The sequence below is a fragment of the Anoplopoma fimbria genome, chromosome 14 (genome assembly GCF_027596085.1).
Source record: "Anoplopoma fimbria isolate UVic2021 breed Golden Eagle Sablefish chromosome 14, Afim_UVic_2022, whole genome shotgun sequence".
NCBI lineage: Eukaryota > Metazoa > Chordata > Actinopteri > Perciformes > Anoplopomatidae > Anoplopoma > Anoplopoma fimbria.
In genome coordinates this window covers 15399163-15417802 of record NC_072462.1, presented here as the reverse complement: position 1 = coordinate 15417802, position 18640 = coordinate 15399163, and the positions used below count along the sequence as shown (strand labels likewise).

General features: G+C 42.0%; 2 protein-coding genes across 4 annotated transcripts; one reads left to right on the top strand and one right to left on the bottom strand.

Moving 5' to 3' along the window:
* Positions 1-3212: 3212 nt before the first annotated feature.
* mlana (melan-A) lies at positions 3213-4826 on the top strand. The gene is made up of 4 exons (XM_054612146.1): positions 3213-3305; positions 3484-3580; positions 3927-4034; positions 4755-4826. The coding sequence occupies exons 1-4, from the start codon at positions 3217-3219 to the stop codon at positions 4824-4826; spliced, it is 366 nt and encodes a 121-aa protein (XP_054468121.1). The 5' UTR covers positions 3213-3216.
* A 734-nt stretch (positions 4827-5560) lies between these two features.
* LOC129101977 (uncharacterized protein KIAA2026) lies at positions 5561-15851 on the bottom strand. 3 transcript variants are annotated; one of them, XM_054611858.1, is made up of 10 exons: positions 15411-15851; positions 14151-14883; positions 13551-13751; positions 11863-13475; positions 11627-11688; positions 11097-11186; positions 10852-10967; positions 10349-10566; positions 8096-10150; positions 5561-7838 (listed from the first exon to the last, which is right to left on the bottom strand). In XM_054611858.1, the coding sequence occupies exons 2-10, from the start codon at positions 14750-14752 to the stop codon at positions 5866-5868; spliced, it is 6930 nt and encodes a 2309-aa protein (XP_054467833.1). In that variant the 5' UTR covers positions 14753-14883; positions 15411-15851; the 3' UTR covers positions 5561-5865. The 3 variants fall into 3 exon arrangements, with proteins under 3 accessions (XP_054467833.1, XP_054467835.1, XP_054467836.1); XM_054611860.1 differs by lacking the exon at positions 15411-15851 and adding an exon at positions 15287-15362; XM_054611861.1 differs by lacking the exon at positions 15411-15851 and adding an exon at positions 15307-15360.
* Between the last annotated feature and the right edge of the window lie 2789 nt (positions 15852-18640).

The following is an 18640-nucleotide window of genomic DNA, read 5'->3' as shown; positions in this document are numbered from 1 at the left end:
CCACTAAAAATATTATGATTCAAATCTAGAAGATACAAATCTGTAAGTGTGTATTTTAAGATGTAAGAGGCATAAATGATAAAATGTTGGATTCTGTGGCAAGAGGTTAAAGGCAGAGATAATTTCACAAAATGTATTTGACATCTAGTTTAGACTAGGATGTGCAAAGTACATACAGTGCCATTTATTAGAAATACTGTCAAGCTGTATCCTAATTTGTTTGTTTTTTCAACTCACTGCAGGCCATTTAATAACTGGGATGTAGAGGTTTAGAAATACGTAGGCCAATTAAAAACATTCACTAATTTATAGTATTTAACAGGCAAACATACAGGCTACTGGGATAAAGAACACAGTAGGCTACAGCCTGATACAAATCAATACTGACTATTTCATAAACAGGTTTTGGTCTCCCTCTTGTGGAGAGTAATGTAAATATTTTATTGCCAAGTATGTTTGCACATACAATGAATTTAACTTGGTGATTGCTGCATATTTGAAGTTGGAAGTTTAAAGCAAAGTTTTCCTATCCTATTTCCTTGTCCAGCTTATCCTATTAAGACTGTGGCATTTCAATTTTGATCATCTGAGGAAAATGTCAGTGCAACAAAACCGTTCTTGTGTGGAACTGCTAGAATGTTAAAAAAAGAAAAAGTCACAAGAAAAATGTCATTGTCATTGAGAATGAGCTGCTGTAATAAAAAAACAAGTATTTCACTCTGACATTTATTCTATATGAAGGCTATTATCAAAGATCAACAGGGGGATTTGCTTTAAAAAAGAAAAACACATGAAGCTCAAAATGAGTCAGAGGATGGGCATTGTTATTTAGGAGCAAAGGAAACTAAAAAGGTTGCCTTCAGGACTTGCTCTATATGCTACAGAAATACATTGTACTGAGAAAATAAAAGTAATCATTTCGTCCTATGAGGATGGGCTGACAGACTCCATTCTTTGTGCCAGTCATAGTTGAAAAAAAAGTATTTTTTACTCCACAATAACTTGTCACTTCAAAGATTGAATGAGGAGAAATCGGACCACGTCAGCTTCTTTCTCTCCTGAAAAGGTTGACAATTCTTTTTTGAAATGTCATCAAACTGCTCCAGCCTATATATGCTATGTAGTTTGTAGACTGATGACACTAAACAACGGGCCAAACTTGTGTATTTTGGAGGATTTCCCTATTTTCAAATTAGCTTTATAATGTCTGCTCACCCTGCAGCAGATATCCTTTGAGAGTATGGTGAAACTTTGACACATTTTCATTTTTTCAGTTATAATATGCCAGTATGATGGCAGTAGGGCGAGGAAATCACCAGGATCATATTAACGATTAATTTATGATATTTCTAATTTGAAGATGAATTAATGTTTTGTCTCAAAGTGAAATATCTTAAAGATAAGAAGTTCAGGTAGTCTTTCCCACTGAGAGTACATCTAGTTATTTTAGTAAGACAACATTATCTATTGCTATGGTGTGCACCACTCTTGTTTTGAAAGTCTCTTGCTTTTTTTCTTGTTTGTCAGACGATTTCCTTTTATCAAATATTGGTGTAGGTTCTTCAACTGCACAGTAGGCCCACTTATAAATAGCTGACCTGACAGTACTTTTATTGTATTTGTCTATATTTTATAATACATTCATCATATTTAAAATTCATATCAAATCACCCGTAGCATACCATGGCATTGAATTAAGCATTAAGGAATGGCTTTTATATTTATTTTTTATTTACTGTAGCTCTTATTTGTGAATAGCAATAACACACACACACACACACACACACACACACACACACACACACACACACACACACACACACACACACACACACACACACACACACACACACACACACGAGAGAAAACACTCACATGAAAAGCCAGCAGCTGACGCCTGTACTTTCACGAGTGGATAATAATGTTGCGTTTAAGACCGCGGGGTTTCACGGTAATTACTCTGCTTCAATGGATTTAGCCATGAGCCTCTAACCCGTGACGGTCATGAGGGTTTTGTGCCCCACTCTGCTCACAGACAGAGTGAGGCAAGATATTTGAGGAGGGAAGTAACACAGAGCTACAAGGACCAAGCATCCCAACCAGAGGAGCTACTACTGCAATCTAATTATCCACTTTGGTAAGATGATGGGGGTTTTTTTTTGGCAGAAATATAGGCCTAGCCTACTGTAGAATTCTTTGTATTGTGCAAAGAGCTACTTTTAATAACTATTACTGTCAGCTGAAGTCCAAATATTACCTGATCAGACAGGACAAAAGATTAGGTTATGCTGAAGTTGACTGCATGGCATCAATTGATACTTAACATCTAGTGCTGAAACGGTATACTTATGTCATCTCTTATGCAACCCGAGTTTAGTTGTGACAACATCAAATATAGCTAGTCTTTTTCGTTATTTGCAAAAATAAATAACGTATAGGTTTATGTATTTGCATATTTTTCTCAATACTTAGCACTTGGCACTGGGAGAGAGAGCATCAGTCAACACAAAGTGAGAGACAGGGGATGAGATTGCAACAGGACACGCGTTGGCTCTGAGTATTGAGAGCAGTGATGTAACCAATCCAATTTAATTTTGATTAAACAGACCGAATTAAACTCTATCTGAAGGTTCAAACGAAGAAAATACCTCTACAGACAGCCACTGACCAAGAGTGACTTTTTATAACTAAAATACTTTGCAGTCTAGGCAGTGGGGTGGAGAAAGCATACAGAGAATATATATATATTTTTAATTATAAGTAGGAATGGTTAAGGCTAAAAAATCCTTTATTATTTTTAGACGGCGAAGGCTTAATATGAAACACAATAATAATTAATAATAAATATACACATAAATATAAAACATTTTCATAGTGTTCCCTATTCCCTAATCTAAATGATAGAATTAACTAAAGGGTTATATTCTAAACGCAACAAATCAATTTACAGCAAACATTTTATGTTCTGAACTATTTCCATGTTTATTCATCCTGATGTGGGAATAATGGCATATTTGCAAGCAAAGGCATATCTTATGTTCAATACAGCAGACTGCTGGCAACTGGCATAGTCAAGTTTTCATTATCATAGGCTATTCTTTATTTGATGAAAGGGAAAATGATTTGATGCACTGAAGGATATGTGGTCTTATAAAACTGTTGACTGTTACTACTGTACAATGAACTTAAAGTGATTGTCTGTTGACTTTCAGCTTGATGCCGTGTAATCGTACAGACAGGATGCCTCGTGGAGACTTCAACATTTATTTTGCTACCAGCAGAAGAGGACATGTCAGAGCTGAGGAGTAAGTGGATCAATTTTATTTTGAAATCAGGGCTCAATGCATTTATTGTATCATATAGCTTTTTATATACTGATATTCCTTAAATTAAATTACTGTACATAGCTGTTTTGTTGTGAATGTATTAAAACTAATATGCCCAAAAAATTGTTAATCTAAAAATATGAATTTTGAACCACAGGGCAGTGGGTATAGTTCTGCTGGTGGTTATTCTGGCCGCTCTCTTCATCGTGGGCTGCTGGTACCTCAAGAAGAGGGGTGGCTACAAAATAATCAGGGTGAGTATTAACCTTCACATTGTATACTTAAAGTGAGAATTTATATATGTTATAGTAAAATCAGATATTGGCTGTTTTTGCAAAGTTCCATACAAGCTATAAAGTGATTTACAATATTAATTTAATATGGATCAATTGAAGTCAATCAGTTCATATGTGGCATTATCGTGTGAAAAAAAGATTTACTTTTTTTTTTTTTTTTTTTTTTTTTTTTTACTTTGCTGCAATATTCCCTTTTGTATATCTGTTCAATCTTATTTTCTCTTTTCACCCCCAATATATCACCGTATCTTCATTAATTGCTGTTTTCCCACAATTCCTCACACATCTTTGTCTCCCAAAGCAGAGCCCTAGATCAGGGTCACCAAGTCACACAGGAGGCCAGTACTCAGAGGCAGGACCTTCAGCAGATAACAAGATGGCTCTTGCCGACTTTGGTAGCTTCCGACCTATGGTGAGCGACCCATACTCGCTTTACTGGCCTTCCGTTGTATCTTCCATGTCCCTATGTCAATTATTTTATTTTGTCAGGAAAAAGATTGATTCCAATAATCAATCGCCGGACACAAAGGAAGTACTTATCACTGTATTTAACTTTTACATATCATTTTTAGTACACCCCCAATAAACAAATAACTAGGAGGTAGCCTTAAGCTCTGAGCAGTCTGTGACAGAGGATTGTTAAGTACAACAGTGATGCAATGGAAGCCTGTAAAGGAGATTATTGTGTCACCAGACTAGGGGGAAGGTATTAAAATGTTTCATTCCCAAGGGAGGTATGTGGTGGGAGGACGATCAGATCAGCACCCTCACATGTGAGAGGAAATTGCAAAGCACAATGTCCTTCAACAAAGACTATCCTTTTGTACTGCAGTAGTTACCAGAGTCTTAAAAGAGAAGAGTATTTTAATCACGCTGGACGTGCGGTAGAGCCCATCAATACAGAGACCAAGATTGTTTAAACCCAGAGCGCCTAAAGTTTCCAGATATGATGCTCAATTTAATATGTGTAAATGTTTATGTAATGATATCAGCATCTGTTTAAATATATTGAGAACTTTATAAAACATAATAGAGATTCAGTGGTAATATATGACCCTGTCAGAGTGTGGAAATCAAACCTCTGAATGTTCAGCTGATTTCATTTGGATGCGTTTGTTGCACTCTTTTCCAGGTTCCTAATGCTCCTCCCGCCTATGAAAAGATTTCCTCTGGGCCGCTGCCTCCTCCTCCCTATTCCCCCTAAAGGACTTCTGAAGAAGATGGACAGATGTCTGAAGAACAAAACAAAGAAAGGAAAATACTGGAGAACAACTTTATCTGTTGATATGTACTCTGATGGTTCCTTGTACTTCGTAGCTAAATATACCAATAGATTAAACTATTCTATCCCTCACTTTGTAAAATTATTCTCATGAACAAAACACAATGTATATAAGTAACAATAAAAATAAAAATGATTTCAAAAGTGTGTGTATAAGGAAGCAGCTCAAACACGGGTTGGGGACAGTCGCATTGTTTATTCCCATGCAGTAACTTCCACATTTTTGTTCAATGAAAATGTACCTAGTAAATATTTTTTGGAAAATCTATATGGTAAAAATAAATAAATGTGACTTCAAAACATTTTTTATGAGCTCAAACATGTAGTACAAATTCATCTATTAGTTTATTTATATTTCTAAAAAGTAAAATGTAGTTTTAAAACAGTTACTAGTTGAAAAAAATGACGACATGACAGAATCTGAATACAGACAGTTCTATTGGTCAAACTCACAAAGCAGAGCAAGTTGTACCAATGAATCGTATCCCAATTTACTACTTCTTGAAGCAGTTTTTGACGGCATTAAAAAGTATTTAAAAAAGATTGAGTTTAACTTCCTTTCATCTACCATCCAATTCTACTGCTTTGTTGTAACATGTAATTACTGGCCACGAAGTAAAAAAAAAAAAAAAAAAAAAAAAAAAAAAAAAAAAAAAAAAAAAAAAAAAAAAAAGTAAAGAGTCTACAACATTCATCTGAGGGCAACCTCACCAGTTGTCACTTAAGAAAACCATCACAGTATACACTTCCAGTATGTCTGATTGAGCATACAGTTTACCTACAAGAAGATATAACCAAAGGGTGTAACCTTCCGTATCCTAAATGTAAGTAACTAGTCAAACTACAGCTGGAAAGCAGTTTTTAACTAACCCCAGGATTACTACAAGTAATGGATAGGAGCCCTGGCAACACTAAGCAGCTGAAAGTAGTCCGAGTCCTCACATAGCTGGCACAGTCTTAGTTACTTGGTACACTTTCTTTCTTCCCGTGAGGGCTGTAAAGAGGAATCATGTGTGTGTAATGCTCCAGTGGGACTGTTGGGGGAAACCACTAGTGCATCCAGTGGTTTGGGGCAGGCCACGGGATTGACCAGACACTGAACTGTGTTCAAAACAGCGCCATCAGAACTAATGAGTAGCTTGGATGCCACATTGGTATGTATACCTAAGGATGAGGTCTGCATACCGTGCTTTCCAAGAGCTTGATTGCTCATAACTGCAGGTGGGTGGGTCGTGTTGTTTTGAGCTAGTGTCATAGTTACACTGCTGCTGGATGAAGGTGCTGTGATCACAGGTGCTGTTTCAAATGTGTTGAAAGTGCTTCCGATTGGTGGAACTGTAGCAACGGGCAGCGTCTGCATTCTAGACACTACACTTAAAATTGGTGGGACGGCCACTGTGGGCAATATCTGTGTCCGTGCGCCAGCAAGCACTGGTTGCATGACTGCAGGCACCGTTTTTCTGACTGATGTGGTGTCTTGATGTGTTCCCGTATGCATTAAAGTCAGTGATGGAGCAGTGGACGGGGCTGCAATTCCGACTGCTGCGTGCTGTGGCTGGCTGTCTGGGCCCGGGGTTGTCATTGAAATCACCTGCTGGGCAGGAAGAGAAGAATACAAAGCTGGTGTGCCTGCTAACACAGGAGCTGCAGTTGAGGAGAGGGGTGGCATGACAGGGCTGGGCAGGGCAACAGGTAATGGGCTGGATAAAACAGGCAAGGATGATAGAGGAGCTGACAATCTGGACAAGCGGGGTGCTACTGCAGGCGAAAGGGTGGATAAACATTCAGCTGGGGTGGCTGTACCAGCAGCTAACCTGATTGTAGTTAGGGCTGAGTCAAGAGCAGGGGCACTGGTTACTGCTGGGGAAACTAGGGCTGGTACACTGCCTAACCTTGGCGGAGTGGGTGTACCTACAGGTGGTGATGCACAGTTACCAACCTGTGTAGCTGGCAGCCTAGGCAGAGCAGACACTACATTTGTCTTACTGGGTAACCACGTTGAGCCCAGGCCAGGCATTCCAGTTAGTCTGACTGGTGTGACATTTGGAGTAGTTGCTGGCAATGATGGACCAACAGCAGGTATGCATGCTACAAAAGGAGAACTTATTACTGGCACACCAGGCAGCCTGGCTGGGGATTGGGGTAAAACCGGTGCTCGAGGGGCTACAGGGACATGACTTGCCCCTTGGGGAGGTACTGATGCACCAGCGCTGGTAGCACTGGCAGTAGGCACTTGTTGTGGTGCAGGGCTAGAGATGATAAGGACATGGCTGCCTGGACCCAAACCCTGGGGAGGGACTACAAAACGTGCATTGTTAAGGACAATCTGTGTGCCAGCAGCAAGAGGTGTAGAGGTGTTGATGACTATCCTCTGCTGGATTGTGGCCGTAGTTGAAGTGGCGATTGGGATATTGGTGGTTGTTGCAGAGGAGATGGGTGTTTGGGTTTTACTGTGAGCTAGTTGAGACGGAGATAAAAAGGAAGTGTTTTCCTCACCAGAGCTACTTGGGATATTTGAAGGATGACGGACAAGACTGGGTGTGGAGGTCTGGGCTGGGCTTCTCTGCACAGCAGAAGTTACCTGAGCAGGAGAGTTGCTGGACAGTGTACTCGAAGGCGGACAAAGGTCCTTCTTGATCACGTTTCCTGCGGGCAGATTGGCGGCAGTAGATGTGGATGTGGAAAAGCCTTGTTGGGAGAACATGGTGAAGGAAGGGAGCTGACAGCTGGTGAGCAGAGAAGAGTTAGAGGCAAGCTGGGCAGAAGAGCTGGTGATGGTATTTGAACTTGTAAGCGGGACCATTCCAGTGGTGGTGGCTGTTGGACGGCCTGTATCTGAGGCAGACACTGGTGTGCTCTTGGAAGGAGAATGTGACAGAGCACCCGTCGTCTGTCCAATGGCTGTTGTCTTCCCTGACAACTGGATTTGAACACCTGGAGACACACACAAGAGATATTCTATTCAATAGATCAACGTTGATGCTAGGGCTGAATATAGGGTATAAGTATTATCGCTTTAATACAACATTTAAACTAATAAATACTGTAGCATCTAAAAAAAAAAAAACATAGCTTCACCTTCATCCAACTACATGGACAAAACTGATTATGTCCCATTGATGCAAAACAGACAAACGCATGATACGGCAGATATGAGAATACCATAAAAACATTTCATCAAACAAACCCACCTGAGGGCAGAGTGATGTTCTTGACCTTGGACAATGCTTCTGAGCTGACAACAGGTTGGCCTGTGCTTAGTCCCATCTTTAGAGTCTGACTAGCTAATGACGTGGTCAGCAGCTGTCCACTGGCCCCCGTTGCCATTGCCTGTTTCGGAGAGCTTCCCACAGAGGTGGTGGATGATGTTGCTGTTGGCTGGCTGATAAACATGACTCTTGAACTAGGAAGTGCTTTTGTGTAAGAGGGTGTGCCTTTTGATAGGGCTACATTTGAGGTGGAGGAAGAAGAGGGCGTAACAAGGATGAATTTAGTAACTTGGGATCTCTCATCTGTACTTGCCCGCTTCATACCGGTCTTGCTGATGAACTCTGCTTGTTTGAGAACTTGGACACCACCAGTATTACTCAGTGATGGGACAACAACAGTGTTTTTTACTAATGAAGTGTGAAAATGAGAACCAGCAGCTGGAGTCTGCACTAGCTGGCCAATCTTTGTTGCAACTGTAGAAACAGCTGAGGTGTTGGAGCCTTGACTCATAGCCACAGAAGTGCCTGCAGTCTGGCTTCCCGGGCCTGTAACAGGAACGCTACCAGTGACTGCGGCAAGCATGGGTGTTGTGAGGCTGGAAGGGGACTTAAATAGTGAAGGAATCTGCTTCTGAGCCTGGGCCACTGAGATACTCGTTACTCCTGGGAAGGTGCAAGGGGAAGTCTGAGAGGGAGCAGAAGGAGAGAGAGTCTGTGATGTCTTGGAGACGAGGAAGGCTTTTAACTGAGGTGAGATGGTGATAACTGGACTGGTGGGCGAAGAACCAAGGGCGTTATGGTCTGAGGATGTCCGGACTTTGACGATGGCCGTGTTGCCTCCTCTAGTTGTTACCAGGATGGACTGCGAGTCCCGGATACACACAGTCTTAAGCTCCTGTTTAGGGTCTGTGGATTTAATAGACTCAGTAGAAACTGCACTAGAAAGAGTTGTGGTGATGGGTGAAGGGTTTGGCGTGACACCTTGAGGTGTGATAGCTTGGGGGCCGCAGGCTTGTGCTACCTTGAGCCCTGCTGTGTTTAGGGCCCCCTGTTGCAGTAGAGGTGAAACAGAAGAAAATGATGTTCTCACTGTCCTGGCATCTTTTAGGGGGGCCACTTGCTGAACGGGGATTCTGTTTTCGGAAATAGTGAACCCAGGCACATTGGTGGACATGCAGAAGGGGCTGGCCACTTTAGAAACTGGGGCCGGGATGACCTTAGACTGTTGTTGATGTAGAGGAGGCACCTGTTCTTCAGTTTTGTGAATGAGAAGGTTAGAAGGCAGAATCACCAATTTCTGCATAATCTTCTCCCCAGTGTTCTGATCCACGACAGAAATCTTGACCGGGCTGCTGCTGTCTTTCCTTATGAGGTGACCCAGCCCCTCAGATACTTTGTACACCACCTGGACAGGATTTTTTGTTACAGCCTGGTTAGGTTTCGTCTGTGGTGATTTAGGAAGAGCTGCTGTCCCTGCAGCCATTCCTGGCTGTCTTTCTACTTCCTTCTGTTGTCGTCCTTGAGCCTGCATTTGCTGCGTGTACTGCTGGGAACTTGATGGAGAGCTTTGTGCTTTTGAAAGTTTTGTGGTAGTCACCGTAGAGGTAGGCAGGGAGACCAAAGACCCTTTGCTCCGTCTATCTATGATGTTGATCCCCGTAAAATCAGCAGGCCATTTCATTAAGGTCACTTTGTTTCCCACACTCTTAGCTAGTAGGGTGGGGATGGGCGTGTAGCCCTTAGGTAGTCCAGTGGTGGGATGGAGGATGGGGGTTCTAGGTGACAGAGGAGCCTGGGCTGTCACCCTTGCTGCCAATGCTGAGTCTGAATCCCTGGATTGATTTGATGGTCTCACCTCAGATCTAGATTGTGGCCCTGAGTCAGGGGTCGAAATAATGTTACTGCTGCCAGTCTGACTTCTTGGCAGCAGACGGACGTGTTTCTCTGTGCTGGCCAGAGGTTGTTTTATGTGGTTGGGAGGTTTGTAGTTCACTGTTCTTTCTCCAGCAGACTCAGCCACAAACTCCCTGGTGTTTCCTGAGAACACGAAAGAGAAGTCTATTAGGGATGCAATGATCAATTAGCCTTCTATACAGTGTCAACAGACAGGAAGTGATCCTCTAGGAGCGTTAAACAAGCTGAGTAACCGTAGCCTTTAGAACCAGCAGAACACATTTTTATCTCTGCAATACAGCACCTAAATTTAAATACTGGATTTAAATTAAATGGCTCTACCTCCACTCCAAAGACCTCTGGGAACCATGTGTTCCAGGTCCTCCTCTTCTGATCTTCCGTAATGATCCGAAAATGAACACACTTCCTTCCCTAAACCCGTCTCTTCATCATCGTCATCATCATCGGACGATGATGATGATGAAATACTCTCCTCACGCACAAAGTTATTGTAGTCTGGGTGCTTCTTGAATTCATCAAATTCCTTCTTCAAACGGAGCCTGATGTAGAAGCAAGAGAGGAAAAGATAGAGGGTTTGTCTCCAGTTCAGCAATTATTTTATGACGCAAAGAGATATTTTATCAAAAATGCGGTCAGTCATAAGCGTTGTGCCGGTCAGCTGAGCTCAAACTTCATAAGACTAAGAGTTATTAACAGGACATTTACCTAATAAAAATAGGTCTATGTCCTGATAATAACATAAAAAGTGAAATGTTATTTAAAAAAATGTAAGACAAAATATGAAGGTTTGATCCAGTCATGGTTTAAATGTCAATGAGCTGTACCTGTTCCTTTGGTAGGCCTTAACAAGTTTGGGTTCCCAGGGTGAAAGCTCATTCAGTAGTCTGATTAGAGTGCTGTGGAGGTCTTTCACTGCTTCTCTCTTATAATACCACCGACCCTGTCAATTTAAACATGAAAAGAAAAACCTTAGGAAAGTAACAAACGTCAAAATGTGTGCCCACATTGTATTCTCCAGCAAATAAAGAAGGCTTTGGGGCATGTGAGTAAATCTATGATTGCCACCTACCAATCTCTTTTTGGTGCTCTCCAGGTCATCAAGCTCATCTTCTGTCTTACTGATCAGCTCTCGCAAGTCCTCAAGACTGGTGCATACCAACTACAGAGGGGAAATAACAAACAGAGTAACTCATTCTTAACAAAGAAAGAGAGGAAAAAAGAGGGAGAAAAGAATGGTGAGGCTAAAAGGAAAACTTGGCCTTTTTTCAACTGGCTTTGTATCGTAGTAATGTGGGTTGTATGTGCAAATTAATATTTGACTTCCCTCCATTTTTCACATCATCTGATGGACCCTCATCAGCAAATGAGCGGCGGATGAACGACTAGTACAGAGCGGCAGTAACACTGGGGAAGCCGAACATGGCACATACCACCCACATGGCAGTACAAAGCCGGTTAAAAATCAGCAAAGTTGCTCTTTATATCAAGACTTTAAAAATAGTAATACAAATACTTTTTCAATGTTTACTCAAGTAATACAGCATTAGAAATACACTACTAAAGAATTCAGTGTGTATATTTCAGCATGAGTGTGACTACCTTAAATGATGGCTGAACTGGAGGTTCCTCTTTAATTTTCTTTGAAGGTTCTAGCTTTTTTCCTGTCAATGACGTAACAGATATAGTTGTTGAACAACATTTTATCATTTAAAAAAGTAGAAGAGCAAATTGTTGAAAATATCCCAAATGGCATTGTGGCTTTGAATGCACACTTACAAATGAGTTTGAGGCAATACCAAAAGAAACCACTGGTCAACATTGAGCTTTTTCCTCACCTGTTTTTTGTTTTTTCTTCTTGTCTTTTCTTTTGATCGTTCTGGCAACTCTGTGCACTTCAGATTTGGTAGTGTCAGCCGAGGACAGCCTCACCCCGTCAACATGCTGCAGCTGATCGCGGTTTCCTTTCACCCTCGGCAGTTGTTCCCCCTCTCGAGTTTTCTTCCGCTTTTTTTTTTTTGTCCAGATTTTGTCATTCACCCTCTCTTCACTGGAATTTTGAGAACTCTCCGAAGACAACTGTGTTGCATGCCCTGATGTGCCACAGCAGCAGTCATGCTCCTCAGATTTAACAGTACTAGTTTTACTTTTACAACAATCCAAACAGGGAGACCTTTGGTATTGTTGACTTGGACTTCCTCCTTCCATTTTGACTGGTTTGTGTGGGGAGGCCAGACTCACTAAGCGAGCAGGAGATCTGCCCGTGTAGCTGTGCTCCCCTACACTCAGACAGGGCTCCGGTGTCTCTGCTTTAATGGTGCGTATTGAGCTCAACGAGAAGCCCTGCTCCTGTTTTGATGTGAGCCGCTTGGACTGATGCTCGGACTCTTCTTTCAAATACATTTCCACATCACTTCCTCCAATAGGACTAGTGTGTGAAAAGGAGTTAGTGTGTTTTTTTGAGTCCAATTTCGAGTCTTCACAGGAGTCTCCATCAGAGGACCCTGATTCAGACCCCTCCTCCTTCTTCAGTGACCACGATTCAAACACTTTATCATCTTCCTCTACCTGCCTAATTTCCCCTTTGAAAACCCCAAGTGTCTCTGCTCTCCCCTTCGCAAAACCGTCAGACTCCCCTGTGTCCATTGAGCCTCCATAACACCCTCTGTCACTTGTAACCTCCTCTTCCTTCATTCCATCCGACTCTTCACCCTCGGTCCCTGGCTCGATATCAACTCTTTTGACCAATACAGAAGAGAAAGGGAAAACTGGGGTAGCGCTGTGGCTCTGGCAGTAGATTCTCAGGTCTGCCCCACAGAAATGTGGAAAATGTATGTAGCAATTGTCCTTGCCGTCATAGCCCAAAATAGACTCCCTACATTCATGGATGGGCTGGGCCAGGAGAGCATCCTGCACATATTTCTGTGTCTCATACACATGATCACACAGCCCCTTCAGAAGCCATACTCGCTGGTAGAGGGGCAGCAAGTGAAAGGGTTTCTCCTCCAAGGGGCTCACCTCCCCGAGAGTGCTGAAAAACTGGTGGCAGAGTCCCAATTGCTGAGCCCGACCTGGCTGATCACGTGAGGCACCAACAGCTCGATACCAGCCCATGACCCGCTGCCTGAGTTCTGACTCCCAGCGGCGGTAAGGCAGGACAGGCCGGCGGAGCAGAGTGGCCCTCCGCTGGGGTGGGGACAGTAGGGAAGACATGATTTTGGACAGGAGGAGGCTACAACGGGGCATCAGCAAACAACGCTCAAGATCAAAAAATACAATCTCTGGGAGGTTAAGTGCAGTCTGAGCAAGACAGAGGAAGTGCCCTATAGCAGGGAGTTCCCAAAGTGTGTCCACGGTGTGGGGGGAAGCCTGGGACAGCAAAGTCTGCTCCCACTCTTCCACCTCTTTGGCTGACATTTCCTCCGCTTCTTTCTTCTCAAGCTCACGTTGCCTGAAAAGTTAGAAAACATATATTTTTGGCGGGTTTACGACAGCAATTTATAATCTCTCTCAAATATTTACTCACCTCTTCTCCTCCTTGGCCCTCTGTTGTTCTTCCAGCCGTAGGGCCTGAACCATGATGGACTCATGCCCACCGACAGTGATGGTTGCCAGGCTACGAGGTGCCAGCCTCCTCCTCGTTGAGGTGCCCCCTGAACCCCGTTCCTCCTCTGCACCAAAACGGCCTTTAGAGGTCACTGTCAAAGTAGTCTTCTCTCGTAGCGTCCTAGTTTGACAGACGCAGGGAAAATATGATGTTTAACTAAAGTTGATTAACTGTAGCTGTCATAATTGTTGGAATGAAACAGACACCACTGATGTAACCACACAGACCACACAGACTCACAAATTCCATAAGAATTAGCTAGGGGCCATTTTAGAACATGTTGCTGAGTAAATCACCAATCATCTTTGTGAGATTGTGGCATGCTACTGAGCATCTTCTAAATGTTTGTGAGCTAACCTTGCCAGACAAACATTCGTTGCCAAGCAACATTAACTTATGATGCACATGAAACAGTAAACACATTTTGGTCCTCTATAATGGCTGGTGTATAATGGGTTTGAACATTTGCCATTTAATCAATTTGTCCAACAGTGTAATTACATTATGTTTGTTGTTTACCTGGACAGCAATGTAAGCTTCTGCTCCAGCATGATTTCCAGCTTTTGAGCCTGTTTGGAGATCCAGTGGTCCACTCCATGGTAGCGGTAACAGTTCTCCAACATCAGCCTGAAGTCTGCAACAAACTCTGTTATGGTCTCATACTCTTGGTTGATAAACCTCTCCTCCATCCTCCGTAAGCACATGGACTGCCTGAGTTGTGCCTGACCCCAGCCACGGACCCCTCCAATACCATGCTGGGCCTCCTGGTGGCCGCTGGGATTGAGGAACGGGCTGGTGATCCCTTTGTGCTTGTCTGAGAGAAAGCCAGTGAATATCCTATAGGCTTGTTGGACCTCATAGTTCATATCCTCCTCAAAACTATTGCTGTTGGTGGATATGCACACCTCGGGCAGAGAGAGGTCACTGTTTGAAAACTCTGACATGCCATCATTGCCAAGTGCAAGCTTGTCACCCTCAGCGGTAACATCTCCACTGTCGCCAGGACAGTGCAATGCTACCATAGTCTCAACTTCACAGGTGCCATTACTGAGCCCATCCTCAGTTATCATCAGATCAACGTCTTTAGTGCTGCTGTTCTCCCATTTGGATTGTGAAGACATTGTGTTGGAGCTGGGCTGCTGGGGTGCAAAGTCTTGGTCGCTCACAGTCAGATCTTGGTTGTGGAACAAAGGTTGGTTACAAGCTGCTGTGATTTAGTCTGTCACATCCAACTGATCCATGGTGCAGGCACCTGAAGGTGGTAACAGGTGTCACACTTATGATTAACATTGATGATGCAAGGGAAAACTTAACCAAGACAGATAAGCAGATCTTAATAGGCATTTCTACTGCGAGGTCCAAAAGACATGACAGCTGGGAGATGATGCATTCATACCTGAGCTCGCTAAGCTAAATCTGCTGACATTACAATTCCTGTCATGACAGGTGTTCACATTATTGTATCCACGTGATAATCTGAACACTGGGATTTTTATAACAATACGATTGTATTCAAATGACTAGCAGTTAAACTCTCTTCCTCTACCTGCCTCATCTTTGCAAAACTTTTAATTGTCCCTGGATCAATGGCTAGCTAGCTTGAAGGCTATTAGCGAGCTAGCTAGCGGTGGTTAAACAACAATAAGTAAACAAACTTTCTCCTGCTTGCTCTCACACTGAGATCAGCAGCTCGCTGCCTTATCACGTCCCGGCTCCTGTCACGTGTAAATGAAGACCAGAACTGAGTAGAGGCAGAGCCGGGCTGGTTAAATATCATACCTCGACGTTTTCAGTGCAGCTCCACACACGCACCAGGCAACACAGCTTTTAGCCAGCTTAGCTTAGCTTAGCAGCCACGGCGGCTTGCTAGCTAGCTTAGCTTGCTATTGTCTCCAATCTGGGGCCTGCAATTGCTGCGTTCGCTGTCCATAATGAAAAAATGGCAGCAATTAAATGTCTGGCAGACAAAAAGTTATGCAGACATGTCATGTCGTCAGCGCACGAAGTGATGGCAAGATAGCGTTAGCCGGAGTCACACTAGCTGATTGTCCGACAGTGCATAACAGTTCATTATCAGTAGCCATCCAGCTAACCAGCTAGGTTTCGCAAGTTGAAAGCCACTTTATGACAAGTGGAAAAAACAGGTACAGTGAGGAGGAACATGTGCGCCGTGTGTCAGATATCTTGTGAACCCCCGTGGGCTTAAAAACAAAGCAAGTAACCGACTGCTGCTGCTGTCTGTCTGTGTTTAACACTAACGCTGCTGCACCGTCCGCTTCACTTCCAGCCTGCGTGCGCCAGATGCGAATGTGCGCAGCTTGACGTCGCAAGCTGGTCGCGTGTCACACTGAATTCTTATTTTTTTTTTGGTTTATTACTGACACACTTGTTTACCTTTACACTGTATTCTAAACATTACTGTGGTTGTGTGACATATTATCACTGAAAGAGGAGCCTCTGGAGACAGCTCTCATGGAGAGAAAAAAAGTGCACATTATCTACAAAACCACTGTCAGCAGCATCGGATTGTGAACTCTTATTCATAACTTAAGCGCTACAGTGTGTTTTAAAGGAGTTACAGAAGTGAGTCTCCTCCACATACAGTGTAAACTTCTGCAGCACGCATGACTACCTCTTGACCGCTAGGTGTCGCTAGTGTACAACAAACAGATGAAGGAGTTGTGGGCTTTTATCTGCCCCTGGTTTAGCCTCTCAGGTAGATCTTGGTTACAGGTTGTTGTTTTTTACCGCCTCCAAAATACTCAATCACATGGTTTTTCGGGTTATGGCTATTTTTGGGACTATAGTGTGTGTAAATATTATAGCTGGAGGCAGAATTCGTACACTGCCTGAAGATATTGACTACCTGACAGACCGCAACCAGGGCAAGAGAGTCACAATTGTTATGTTTTGGCAGCAGCATGTAGAGGTTGAGGCGAGGGATTTGAGTCAATCACCAGATTGTTTTTTTTAAAAACAGCGTCCCTGTATGTAATGTATCTAGAAACCCATATTGTTTTAATGTAGCTGCAAGGTTTTTGTTAAGTCACAGGAGCAAAATACAGAAAACAGGGAACGGGAAAGCGTGCAGATTTAGGCCTATTATTCTGACAGAATTGCCGGTGGCCCATCAAGGAGGTCTCCAGCTGGGACAATTGTTAATTAAGCAATTATTTCACGAGAGACATGTGCTTTTAGCTCAGCTAGGAGGTATTGTCAGGCAAGGGGGGTTCAGTCCAATAAAGGCATTCTTTTCCCTCATGTGCATTGCAGTAGTGTGCATGTGGATAGAGCTAAGCCCATGATAAGGGGAGATTTATAGTGGTTTAGTTCTAGGTTTATATATAATCTGTGAGGCAGATATATAAGGCAGTTTACAAAAAATGCTAATTGGAGTTTTATTGGTCTTTGATAAGTGAATTATTATTAATGATTATATCATCGTAGTAAAAATATGATATGAAAATAAAAACTGCTTAACTGCGACACTGTATTTCAGTAATTACAATTTATATTACTACAATGAAATATTTTGGTTTATACAAGGCAATGAAATACATTGAACATTTAAAACCATAGTTTGGGGTCACCTGTTATATTGACGTTTTTTTCTTTCCTTCAATAATGACTTTTCTAATGGAGACAAAAGAGTATAATTCTGACACAGAATGTATTCATTAAATTAATACATTAACTAGTTTTGGCCCCAAAAGACGAAGATATTTTTCATTTTCTGTCACCAAGATCTTCTGTTTGTATTCAACTGTTGCTCAGATGAACATTTGTCTTTCTCTGTCCTTTCTATTGTCAGTGTAGTTGAATCCTTCTACAACTTTTTGTTCTCCATCTACAAGACATGACTTTTTTTGCAAACCATTTATACAAAATATTTATTTTTAAAGAGGACTTTCTTCAACTTAAAAGCATGACAGTAGATAAAAATGACAAAAACCATAAAATAAATTAAAGTAGTCCTCTCAGCATACCAGTGCAATAGTAAGTTGCACTAAATAAAAGTGCATTGACAAAATTAATCAAAGGCACAGCGGAACAGGAGACATTGAGGGGCACGTTGCACATTGAAGATAGACAAAAAGTTGCATCTGTGTGTAGAATAGCTACTAAAAGCCGTTTTACCTTGTTTGGTTCTGACACAAGGTACTAGCCTACAAGCTGACTCCTTCCTATATAGATCTTAGGGGCCTATTATGTGTCTTTTCAGGCATATCATGCATGTATTTTGGCCCAAGGCCATTACGTGATTTGTAAACAAGCAGCAGTACTTTAAAATCAATTATATAACTACCTGAGCTAATGTGCTGAGTTTTACTGTTTCTTGTTAGAACTATGGCAGAAGCATTCTAAATGTGCTGCGGATGTATAATTGTGAAATCCTATAATATACTACTATATTTAACCAACACTGGATTACCAGCCGAACAAAGCGAGCACCAGGGTCACTGTGTGGGGATTGCTTTGTAATTTGATTTATTGTGATTTTGTTTGAGAATATAGGAGTATGCACTGCTAAAGATCAATGACAGATGACCCTGCAAGAAGCACTGTCTTGATGAATCTGTGTCAAAGATTAGTTTTAAAACTGTAACTACCACAGTTGATAATGAGCCTACACGATGTATTGATGAATTTGTGTTTCTTCAAGTCATCACACAATAAACCTAAAGTAAAGTAAAAAAAAGTATAAAAAATCATTATATTATTGGGCTATGTATTAGATGTTTTCTATTTGATTTTATGCAGTAACTGTCAAATACAACGGTGTTTAAGTATAATATAGCATTATTGAAATGTAATGAATAAGATAAGATAATAATTTATTAGTCCCACAGCGGGGAAAATTGTAGGATTACAGCAGCAGAGTGGATAGTGCAAACAAACAAATAAGAGACATAAGTAAAAAAAACAAGATCAAAACAAGTATAATAAATAAGCAAAAAAAACAATAACTACAATGTTAAATAAAGAGACAGAATGATTGTTAATAATGC